At 39.2% G+C, this 12,713-nt stretch overlaps 1 protein-coding gene across 2 annotated transcripts in view; it reads right to left on the bottom strand.

Moving 5' to 3' along the window:
• The window catches only part of EPHA7 (EPH receptor A7), a 213,582-nt gene that overhangs the window by 132,218 nt on the left and 68,651 nt on the right, over window positions 1-12,713 (bottom strand). For both annotated transcript variants that reach the window (XM_019537769.1, XM_019537768.1), the window contains exons 4-5: window positions 10,019-10,174; window positions 8,782-9,117 (exon numbers count right to left, since the gene is read on the bottom strand). In XM_019537769.1, the coding sequence (XP_019393314.1) occupies window positions 8,782-9,117; window positions 10,019-10,174 (492 nt within the window). The remainder of the gene's footprint in view (window positions 1-8,781; window positions 9,118-10,018; window positions 10,175-12,713) is intronic.

A 12,713-nucleotide genomic window follows, 5' to 3' on the forward strand; every position in this document is an offset into this window, starting at 1 on the left:
GCAGGCATGGTGGAAGCAGAGGGGGTGGGGGGGAAGGTGTCAGGTGGTCCACTTGCATTCTGCCTTGACCACTTCTTCCTCCTGCACCCCACCCCCCCACTACCTGCACTCCTCCACCCACAGGTACCCACAGCCTCTGCCCTTTTCTCCTCTACCTTGATCTTTGCCGCTTCCCTCCCAGACTCCCCACCCAGTCTCTGCACCCCCCCCTCCCACTCTCTGGCTCTTCCCCCTCTGCCCCCTTACTGTCAGATACTGCTCAGGATGCTCTACCCTGGATCAAAGCACATGGAAGCTCAGCCCTTGCCTGGCCATGCAGCAGTGTTGGTGCTGCTGACTGATTGGGTACAGTAAGAAGTTTCTATGTGCTCCATGCCTAGCAGAAACCCAAGCCTTAGCTGGAGATGAGCTCCACCTAAGAGGAAGGAGGAAGGAAGGGAATGGGTGAGGGGGCAAAATCTGCAGACAGAAAGTAGAGTGGTGGGCAGGGGGCTGCTGTGGATCTGAACGTGTTCCCTACCCAGGCTCAGAGACAGAGTCAGAGCCACACCAGTTGCCGACCCCTTCTCCTCTTCAAAAGCAAAAATAAGAAAAGGGGCTTTTTACCCAGATTGACTGGCGGGGAGGGACCTCATCTTATATTTGAGCAAATATAGTATGTTAATTGATAATAATACTTCAAATTTCCAGAACATTTTTCATTGGAAGATCTCAAAGTATTTCACAAACACTAAGAAAATAATCCTTACAACATTCCTATCAGGCATGCTGCATCGGGTATTATTCCCATTTTACTGATAAGAAAAAGAAAACAAATATACTAAGCAAATTTCACAGCACAGTCAAACTAGAACCAAGATCACCTGTCCCCTATCCCACTTTTTTCTTCACAGTATCACCCTTCCCCTATACTTAGGTTCGATGCAACTGTTAGAGTTCTTAATTAATGTGAGATTGGGTCTACAGTACTTCACTGGTTTCAGTGGCATCTTATTTAACACTCCATGGTTCAACATATATAAGATATACCAAATAAACAATCATATTTACATGAGGCTCTGACCTATTTGCATCTTTCAAACATTTATTACAAAAAATGTTTGAACCTATCTAGCACCAATGCAGGCTTATGACCAGAGTTTGATCTTTTGTGCCTTTTTCTTATTACTATGCATGTTGTCAAAATGAAATGTTTTAAAAGCCTCATATTGGGAAGTTAAAAAAAAACCATTTTAGTTAATTTATGTAAAAAAAAAACAATCAAAATGAAAAGTTAGTAATTACAAAAAAGAAACTACTCAGCTGACCTTTTATAAGATTATTGATTTGTGATTATTTTCAGCATTTCAATTTTTATTTCCATTTCTAGATATGAAAAATGTAAAATCTCAAAAACTCTAGAATAATGGTTGTTTCTTGCTGAATTCCAGTGCAAATAAGATTACCCCAGTAGATCAATTATCACGTAACTGGATAGAACTACATAAAATTGTACCAAAACTATATCTATAACCTCAACCAAGCATACCGTTATGTTTCTATCAGCTATTTCTGAAGCTTCCAAACAAGCACTTTCAAGCTACCCCTTAGGAGGAACACTCACAAAGTTAATATATTTTCTTCAAAATCCTTGTTAAAATCCTCCTTGACAGTATTTAGGGTGCTGGTGTGCTGAAACTACAGTTTTTCTTGTGGACCAGTAACATCTCATAGTTGCCTTGTACTTTCCCATCTGTCTGGCCGTCTCTCATTTTTAATTTATATTTGCCTGTCTCTCTGGGTGTATCCATCTATTCATCTCTTGTCTTACAATTAAATTAAACTAGAGCTGGAGTGTTGTTGTGGTCACAATGGTATAGGAACTAAGTGAGAAGCAAGGGGGGAGGTGATAGTTTTTACTGGTCCAAGTTGGAAGAGGTGTTAGACAAGCTTTTTAGCATCTCTCCCAACTATACATTTAGTCCAGTAAAAGCTACTGCCAAAATATCCATTGCTTCTCACTGACATCTGGGAGAGGGAAAGCAAATGGGAGAGGGACCATTAATTTTGTACTGTGTTTGAACAGACCAGTACAAAGGGATACTGATCAATGCCTAGCACTTCTTATGCACTACAATGATACTAATAATATGAATAACTATAACTGTCTATGAAAATCTTATTAATATATGCACCCCACCAGGACAGGCAGTCCACAACATAGCAGCTAGGGACTTTTCTTAATGTCTCCAAATCACATAAGAGTCCTGCCCCTGTCCCTGCACTCCCTCTCTTCCCCTACGTGTTCAAGAGCACCTTTTCTCCCCTCTTATTCCCCCTTCCAATGCCTGCCACTGTTGTCGAATCCTGTTGACCAGGGCACCTCCAGAGCCACTCCTGCCCAGTTGTTCCTCAGCTCTGGTAGAAACAGCAGCAGCAGGCAGGCTCTCCCTCCCTAAGCCTGCTCTTGGGGTGGTGGGAACACTGGGGGCAGCTGGGCAGGGAAGGTAACCCTGCATGCTGCTGTTGTCCTTGGCTGAGCCCAGCTCCTGTACAGCCCAGCTGCAGTAGGGCCACAATGGCTCTGGAGCTTCCTGTATCCTAGGTCGGGAAAGGACAGTTGGGACAGCAGGGGAGGTGAGAAATAGGAGGAGAAGTGCTGTGCTACTGAGCATGGAGGGGAAGAGAAGGAGCAATTCTTATCTGCTTTGGGCAACTTAAAAAGTCCTCAGGTGATACTCCTATGGCATGGTCCATAACCATGTGTGACCATGCCACATAAATTCCTCTAGATCTGCCCCTGACTAAAGATGTGTCAAGATGAGAGACCTCTTAAGTTTTCATGAAATTCCCCCTTGGCTCTGTCCAGTTCCACCTATCTCTAGCTATGTGACATCCTGGAGGGGAGACTGCCTCTTAAAGATGTACAATTTGTGCAATGCCTGTTTTTCCAAGACTTGTCTCCATAAGGCAAAGCCATCATAACAAATATCTTTAGAATCCCTCATTTAAATCACTTGGCCAACCAGTTCACCTCTTTGTATGCAGCCATCTTCTGTTTAAACTAAAATTAATCAAATAAAAACATAAAAGTGTCTAAGGAGTGTAAATTCTCACAGCCCCATTTAAATATATTTACATAAAGGTGAAGATGAAAGTGAAAGTGTTTTTATCTTGAGATGAAATTACTGCCAAGAGCTAGCATTTCACAGTACATAAACAATGCCAGGTTCTCTGACATATGTTGCTCTTGTGTGTCCCACAGATAATTTAGTGACATTAGTTCATTATCAAGTTAGAAGAGAAAGTGAAGAAACAAAAGCCAGTGAAGGTTAGGTTAGTGTGGAAGACTGAATATTCAACAATCATATCACCAGAACTAACTATCTCTATTCTGCGCTGCTGCTTGGTTCTGCATAGTTGGACAATACAGAGACACTTTCTACAGTTAATTTATAAATAGCTTTTTAGAAGTAGGTCAGAGTAATCTTTTTTTTTTTTAAATAATCCTATTTCACATGGACTTTTTAATACAAATTTGGGGTGGGGGATTATTCTTTTCTTCTAGGAACCCTGTTTTAGAAAAGTGAAAGGACAAAGTTTGTCAAAAAAATGAGAGAAGATTTTGGGAAAGAATTTCCAAAAAAATTAAAATTATGGCAATTGTCCATTTAATTTCTAATAAAAATATTGATAAAAATTAATAGACAGACAGGCAGGTATTCATAAACACAGAGACATCAATTTTTCAGTCTTTCATATGTCAGCCTTCCTGTCTGTGTTTGTGATTCTTCTACAACCTGGAACATGAAATGTAAAGGATAAAATTGGTTAGGAATAGTCAAGACTAAGATATGACATGAACTAAAAGCTTCTAAATTATTCTGTTACCACTAAATCCTGCCACTCAGTGTGTTCTAGAAGTGCATTTAGGGTCAAATCCTGCCAAATGTATAACACAGTTCCTTTTGACTTCAGTGAAACAGGAGCAGGTCATAAGCACTATGACTTGCATCTACCATTCGTACTTCTTTCCTATATCATAGAAATATTAGGCTAACAGTAAAGCAATAAAGGGTATATCTTGTTATTACCCAGATTTCTAAAAACAATCTTTGCCATTTCAGTCTCTTTAATTTATTTATAACATCAGAAATGGTCTTGAAAACATTTGGAATACAATATTTTATTGTGATCAAAATTCCATGGGATTACTTTACTGCAGAAGGCTTAAAACCCATAATGTTTTATAATGTTTAACAACATTATAATAATATACTATCTTGTATACCTAAATTATCCCTATAACCTTGTGGATCTGACTATATTAAAATATTACTTCTGACTATATTAAAATACTACTTGATATAATCAGTGAATGAACAAGCTGTTTTCTCAGATCTGATGATGTTTACAACACAGAGCCAGGAATTTTTATCAAGTTTTTATCCATAAGCTTAATTCAGGCATGAAATCAGCTACCACCTCCTGTCAAACATCTGTAAGAATAATCTGAGGTGAAGTGATTTGAGATCAATGTGCAGTTTTACTTCAGTAGAATTAACCTGATCTACTACTTAAATGTTAGACATGTATGGAAAAAACATAATAGAAATAATGAGAAAAAATTACTTGAAACAGCTTTAAAAAGTGAATCCAAAGTACTCAAAATTACAAGGTAAATAAAAAGGTAAAATCCTTTTTTTTTTTTTATCTAACTTTTTTGTGTGTAATCTCATGTTTTGTGAATTGGGGGCAATGATGCATTCGGAATAAAACTGTAGCTAGTGACTGTTCTAGTATCAGTAGTGGGTGACTTTCACTTGCTGAAAAATGGCAAATACCAGACATAATTCTTGATATACGAACAGAACCTTTTGAGGGAAAGCAGGTAAATTTGTTGCTCATCAATTAGAGAATAATCCACCTGTAAGTGTTGTGTGGATAGGATTTGAAAGATAGGTTTTAAACACCTGATAATGACACAACTAGGTAAATAATGTGCTTTCTGATATATATCTGTATTTTATATATATATATATATATAAAAAAAATCTTAAGGGAGAACTCCAGTAGTGTGGCCTAAATTCATCAGAGGACATAAGTGCCAAAGTAGTGTAAATTGCATGACTGTGAAATACCAAACCGGCACCACAGGTACCTATTTAGTCCTTTGGGCGCTGGAGGGAATAGTCAGAAAACTGGAAAAATGGTATGATGAGTCAGAAAGAAGGATATCCAGGGTTATGGAAAGGTGAATCTCCCACTGAAGCAAGATGTAAATGAAATTTAAATAGCAAATAAGCACTGTGCACAAAAATGAATTTCTCTCAGCTAGCATTCCTTCTTTATGTGCCTGCAGTGTTGGCTTGCAACACTCCTCTGCCTGTCACTCACATCATTCTAAGGTATCCATCCACTACGTTCACGTAAGTGCACAAGGTCCGCTCAGAACAACTTGCAACATGGGGGTGTAATTTTCCACTGTACCCTCTATTTGTCGCAGCATCTTGATGCAGCAAACAATTAGCTTACTCTTGGGTGCTTACTGCACATACAAGTTACAGAACTTTCTGGGGCAGTAGCTCTAAAATCTCATAAGTGCCCTGAAATGCACTTATCCATCTAAAGGTAGAGTAAGAGTTAGTTTTGAACCTTCTTGTTTTTGTAATGATCCTGCATTATATCCCTTGGACGCAGTTTAAAAACACAACATTTAGCAACAGCTGTATTAGTCGCAACATAACTTTAAACATCAAATCTTATGGCATGTATCCTACATTTACCATATTGTGAGGAGTCATGGTCCCTGGAAAATCACTTATCAGCTTATATACCTTCTCTACTAATATTCTTTTTCAAAAACACAAACAGCTCGACCTTAACAGTCTGGTTTCTTCTTTTTAGATGGCATGACATTTCTTTTTCATGGCATGCTCTCTTTATCCCACTAAGGGGAGAAGAAAAGCAGGTTAATGAGCTGAAAATATTCCATAATCTTATTCTCATTTAAATAATTTCATGTTATCATTATTCAGTTATTTGAATTTTTGTGAATATGACCCTAAGGGATCAATTCATTGAAACAAAAAGGACAAAAGGCAAATCTTACTGCATGTTTCCATGCATGTGGTGTGCCTGGTTATTATATGTAGCCACCTAATGTGATAACATAATAACAAGTACAAAAGGTTTAGTTATAGACACATTTACACACAAAAAAAGCTAGATGGGCACAGAAAGAACCATTTTTGTAAGTAGTATAGAACAGTGACAAAGTCACAAATGAGAGCTGCATGAATCCTAGTTTACTTGGATATAAATAAATCCAACATTTTCCTTCTCTCCATGGCAAAAATAAAATAAGAGCACAGCATTACACTCTCTCTCCTTTGAGAGACCAGTCTTTCTGTTCAATTACAGTAATCAATCTCTCCCCTCCAAAATATTTCCCCTCACAAAACCAAAGAAAATCAGCATTATCCTCCAAAATGTGGGTACAAAATCATGCAAATAAAGATTTTCCTTGTTCTAGAAAAATGTCAAAAAGGAAACTGGCCTTTCTTCTTTAACAGGCATTTTATCCTGTACATGGAAAAACACTATACATTTATGTAGTCATTTTCAATAGAAGATGTCAAACCACTTTTTTTTAAAGACAGATAAATAACTTTAGAGGGGAGGAAACTATAGCACCAAAAGGTTAAAACTAAAATTTTCAAATCAGTTCATAAATTCAAGCATGTGTGTTTTTCAGTGGCCAACAAGAAACATGTAGGTCATCAGAATTAGTGGATGTTTGAAAATACTACCCTAAATGTCTTGCTCCACGTCACAAAACCAGCCGATGTGCTACAAGCACATGTCCTGATTTCTAGAATAAGGCTTACTCAAGGCATGCTGGATTCTCTATCACTTGAAGTCTTTAACTCAATATTAGGTATTTTTTCTATCTAAAATATGTGTTCTAGTTCAATCACAAATTATGAATTTAACATCTATAACTTACTTGACACAATTTTATGGTTTATGTTATGCAAGAGGTCACATTATTATGATCAAAATGATCTCTTTTTGTCTTGCCTATGAAAGTATTAAAGAATACACTGTAAGGAACAATCTGGCAGAGAAACTGCCTGCATCATTTAATAAATCTTTCCATCTTCTTCATAAATGATTCCAATCACTAGATCACACAGCCTCTTAAGTTATTTAGTGTACCATTAGATCATTTGGATCATAAAGGTACATTTAAAGAGGTCCATTTGATTTAGCTGAATAACAGAGACTCTAATCCTCTTCAGCATACTGTAACTCAGTACAGATTTATAGACAGAGCTGAACACTGTCCGTCAATTTGCTTGAAATAGGCCAGACATTTAATTAAAGAGATGGCAATTTGAATAATTTGAGAAAAGCAATATGAAGGTTGTAAGGTAAGGTGCCAAGATGGTGAAAGTTTTGAAATGATAAGAAGTATTGGGACAAATCTCTCTCTCTAAAGGTCAAGAGAGGGTCCAAGGACTGAACAACCATAGAAGCAGAACTACCTTCTAATTGGAGAAATGTGCCCAACAGATAAAAACTGAAGTATATTTCCCAAAGCATGATTAGGTAAGCTGAACTTCCCAAACAGAGCCTAACAACTGATTCAGGGGAAATACAGACAATTTCAGCTTTGTTTTTAATTTAAATATCTGGACACTTTTTTAAAAAATAGGCCCTCAAAATGCAAATTTATCACTACATTTCCTTTTGTTATTCACTATCCTCAGCACAGTTCTTGAATTAATTTCATTGCACTAGTATATGAAATCCTTCCACATAAAAAACATTTGCACTAAAAATGTTTATGTTCCATAAAATGTACTATAAAACATAAAAGTACAAGAAATATTTTCAAGTATTACTTAACAATAGTTCTTGACTCAATCTATAGCTCATCATTCCATTTCAGCATTTTTTCAGAAAGCAGAAAACAGAATTACCACATGGGTTAAGACTTATGCTTACAGCACAGATGGTTAGTTTTCTCAAAGGTTTATCACACTGTCCTATGCCAACAACACAGAAGTAATACAGTAGTCCATGATTATTATTATTATTATTATTATTTTTTATCAACAAGCAATTTTTCATTTTATTGTACCAAACAAGAGGCATCCCATTTTTTCCCATTCCATACTAATACAACCAAAACAGATTTTCCCCTGGGCAGTATGCTAGTTTAATTTTATTTTCCCTGACATCCACCTGTCAGATTATGATAAATATACGAAGTGAAACATAATTGTTGTATTCTCACTGAATCTCATCATCAAGTACCTGGAAATATTAAATAAACTGGAAGAATAATCCTAAGGGAAGACATGAACACTGAAAACAGTCAGATACTCAAGCCATCTTCCAGTGACCAAAGATTCTAATACAAATTGAAAATATTCAGAAAGAGCCTATGTAGAAGGACCTTCGCATTGCATTTGCTTTCTTCAGGTACTAGGGCACTAGAACTAGAGTGAGGTAGAAATGAGAATGTTTTTACAGAGTGAAGAAAAGATATGTGAAAAGATAAGCACAATTCTTTAAAACTTTCCTATTTTGTGAAAGCAATTACAATGCTAGGACACAGCAGCAGGATATCATGCTGTGACAGAAACACATGTTGATTAGCCAGCAAAATGAGAAGAAGAGTCATGAGAAAAAAATACATCCAACATGCACCTGGCAATCTGTACCTACATTTTGCAAGTTCCCAATCTCTCTCTTACTCTACTTTCAAAATTTTAAGTCACGAAAACTTACCTGCTTGACCAGTAGTGATACTGACAGCGGCAAAGAGCCTCTGGGAACGGCTCAAGTCAGAAACTCCATTTACAGCTTCAACTTCAAAAGTGTAGTTAGCATGAGCTAGCAGGTCCATGACAGTGACATAGTTATCTACTAATCCAGTTTGCTGGGGCAAATATCCAATATTACTCCCACAGGGAACACATTCACCCTGCTCCCAGCTGCACCTCTTGCACAAAATTCGGTAGGTCACATCATTTCTTCCCCCGTTGTCAGCAGGAGGACTCCACTCCAAACTCACAGTAGTTTGGTTGATGTTGAAAATGAGGTTCTGTGGTGCAGATGGTGGTCCTTTGTAACACAAAAAATAAAACACTAAATATATAGAATCAGTATGGGGCATTTAGCTAGCACTTTAATAACTGAGACAGGCTAGCTGAAGCATTTTTCTTCACATAAACATTTCATTACATTTACTACAACCTACATAAAAGCCTTCTTGAACTCACTTGGCAGGAGTTTTATTTATTTTCCATTAAGGAATCAGGATAACAATTGTCTGTATATTTACTGCAACTGACTTTGGCTATTTTTCCTCTGTACAATTAAAAAGAACAGTCAGTGCACCTCAGAAGTTGACTTTTATAGCATTCCTGACATTGGGATTTCCTGCACTCACACATACTGTCCTTTTAAACTCACAACACAAAATGCATTTAGACTTTCCTTAATAAGCTCTGATATGATTTGCAGCAGTATTTGGGTATAGCTTTGTATTTTGGAGATTCTCATTACCTGACTCACCAATCTGTGTACGTTAGTCTATTTACAGACGGAATGTTAAGCCATATCCCATTACAGTTTAATCAAAGCCCAAATCCACACAGGTTACTTTTCATTCTGCATTTTATTCATTGTGGTGTTATATCAGGTTGAGCACATTGTCTGTGACAATTTTACAACTGCAGGAAAACTGTGCTTGCATTCCTCCTGTTACAACTAGTTATGTATTTGCCCAGCACTTCATCTGTCTCAAGGTTATTGAGGGCAAACATGAAAATTATATTGATGTTGATTCTACATTCACTGTGTACTTTTTCCCCATACCACTTCAAATTCATTTATCATTGTAAAACTAGTTTTCAAATGCACTAAAGTCCATTTAGTAGTAGTACTACTGAGAACTAACTACAAATGGCTGTACCTGCTGGCTAAGTAAAGTATTTTATTATTAAACTGATGACTGACTCACTTGTGCATGCGACATATGGTGGATCAGAAGGTGCTCTATAATAGCTATCTTCACAATCACACCGTGAAGATCCTTCTCTGTCAGAAAAACTGTGAGTAGGACAGCGGGAGCACTGAAGATCTTGTGAAGAGGATTTGTAGAACCCACGACCACAAGCTAAAAAAGAAGAAAACAAATTCACATATAAAATTAGCATGTGCTTCTGTTCTGCTATTGTCTCCATCTTGGCATTAGTGTTGGCGTTTGACCTCCACATTCTTTCCTGCCCATGGCAGGGGGTCAGACTTGATGATCTGATTAGGTCCCTTCTGACCCTACCAACTATGAAACTAAGACTACATTTCCACAACATACATATTATCTTCATAAACTTACTGCACCAAAAGCAAGCAATTGTGCTTACCCGGCTTATAGCAAAAAAACCCAATCAATTCCTTGTGCCCTTTACCTGATTTTGTGGTATTAGCAGTAAATGAAAACATAATTGCCTCAGCAGCAGAGTATTTTCACTCTCAAGCCACAAGAAATAGAACAAGGGAAGTAGTTCATTTCCTGGGCACATAGAAAACAAAGCAAGCTGTGGAACCTCAGTTAATAAAAATTAGCTAAACCCAGTGATGCAGCTGAGGAAAATGCTGTATTTTATACCGTGTGCCTCATTTTACCAGAATGCTACAATACTTCCTAACTGCAGAAAGTTGAACCAAGAAGATTGTGAGATGGAAACTAACAGGAAATGAAACAATGGCAAAGATAAGGTGCTATCACTGAAAATAACAAGAGTTCTCAAAGAAATAATGAGGGGCTATTAACTGAGGAATGTTTTTTTTCCTAGCTAAAATTGAGCTGGCAAAGTTTATTCTTCCCAAATCTGAATCTAGTATCCAAGAGCATACTCATTTATTGAAGTATGAATGAAGCCTTGAAAAGGCTGAGTTGTCACTAGGGCTAGGGACAGACATTCAAAAAGCCTGAGTTGATTCAATCTTTTCAAGTTAATCTAACCTGGCTAGGCTGAATCACTTTGTAACTGCACAAACATCCCAGAAATGCAGGCACATGCCTGCAGCGGCTTAGGCTAGAATCTGGGAGACACTAGAGCAGCCCTCCCTTCCCTTGTACAGAACTGAGCTAACCGGGGGTCGGGGAAGGGGAACATGGCCAGGCTCCGGCAGGATGCTCTGATCAGCCCAGCAGGGAATTAATAACAGTGTGCATCACCCCAAACTCAGTGTTTATAACCCCATTAAGAAAACAACAGAGGGACATTACCAGCTACCTGTTGATTCTGCCTATTGATTCAGCACAGACCATAGCCAGCATGTGGTCGGCTGACTAATACACAGATACCTCTCTGCAAGGCAGAGGGAAGGGAGGGAGACACAGCAGGAAGGGGAGAGTGGGGTTCATAGCGGGAACCCTGGCACAGAGACGTACCGCTCAGGGACAACCAACACGGGTTCACTGAGGACAGGTCCTGCCTGACTAACCTGGTTTCTTTTTATGATCAGATCACAAAGTTCCTGGATGAGGGTGTCAGGGTGGATGCCATCTTCCTGGACTTTTAGAAGGCCTTTGACATGTTTTCCCACTAAATACTCTTAAAAAAAACCTTGGTGACTGCAGCACTGATGCCTACACAGTCAGATGGGTGGCAAATTGGCTAGATGGCCACACCCACAGAGTGGTGGTGGACGGATCATTTTCAACCTGAAGGGATGTGGATAGTGGAGTCCCCCAGGGCTCAGTCCCGGGGCTTGTACTGTTCAACATTTTTATCAGCAATCTGGATGTGTGTATGGAAAGCAGGCTGTCCAAATTCACTGATGGCACCAAGTTGTGGGGTAAGGCGGGCATGCTGGAGGGGTGGGACAGAATCCAGCTATATCTAGACAGGTTACAGAGGTGGGTGGATGAGAATAGGATGGAATTAAAAAAAAAACAAGTGCTGCATATAGGGAGAAGGAATCAGCAACACACCTATAGGCTGGGGAACACCCTTCTTGTCAACATGGTGGCAGAAAGGGAGCTTGGAGTCATTGTTGACTCCAGGATGAACACGAGCCACCCATGCGAAGAAGCAGTCAGTAAGGCCACAACCACACCTTGTCATGCATCTACAGATGCATCACAAGCAAGTCCAGGGAGGTGATCCTTCCCCTCTAGGTGGCATTGGTCAGGCCACAGTTGGAGTACTGCGTCCAGTTCTGGGTGCTGCACTTCAAGAGGAATGTGGCTAGCATTGAGAGGGTGCAGAGGAGGGCCACTCGCATGGTCAAGGGCAAGGCAGGCCCTACAAGGAGAGGCTAAAGGGCCTGAACCTATTCAGCCTCCGCAAGAGAAGTCTGAGGCGATCTAGTGGCAGTTCACAAACTCACCAGGGAGGACCAGCGGGGGCTGGGGGAGGCTCTGTTTCCCCAGGCACCACCTGGGGTTACCTGAAATAACAGTCACAAATTGTTAGAAGGTTCAGGCTGGACATCAGGAGACATTAGTTTACAATCAGGGCTGTGAGGCTCCGGAATGGACTCCCAAGGGAGATGGTACTCTCTCATACCTTGGGGGGCCTTCAAGAGGAGGCTTGACAGATATCTGGCTGAGGTGATATGACCCCATCACCTGTTCCTGCCTAGGGCAGGGGGTCAGACCTGATTATCTGTTTAGGTCCCTTCTAACCCCAACTATAATGCTATGA

The sequence above is a fragment of the Crocodylus porosus genome, unplaced genomic scaffold (genome assembly GCF_001723895.1).
Source record: "Crocodylus porosus isolate Cpor-Errol unplaced genomic scaffold, CroPor_comp1, whole genome shotgun sequence".
Classification (NCBI taxonomy): domain Eukaryota; kingdom Metazoa; phylum Chordata; order Crocodylia; family Crocodylidae; genus Crocodylus; species Crocodylus porosus.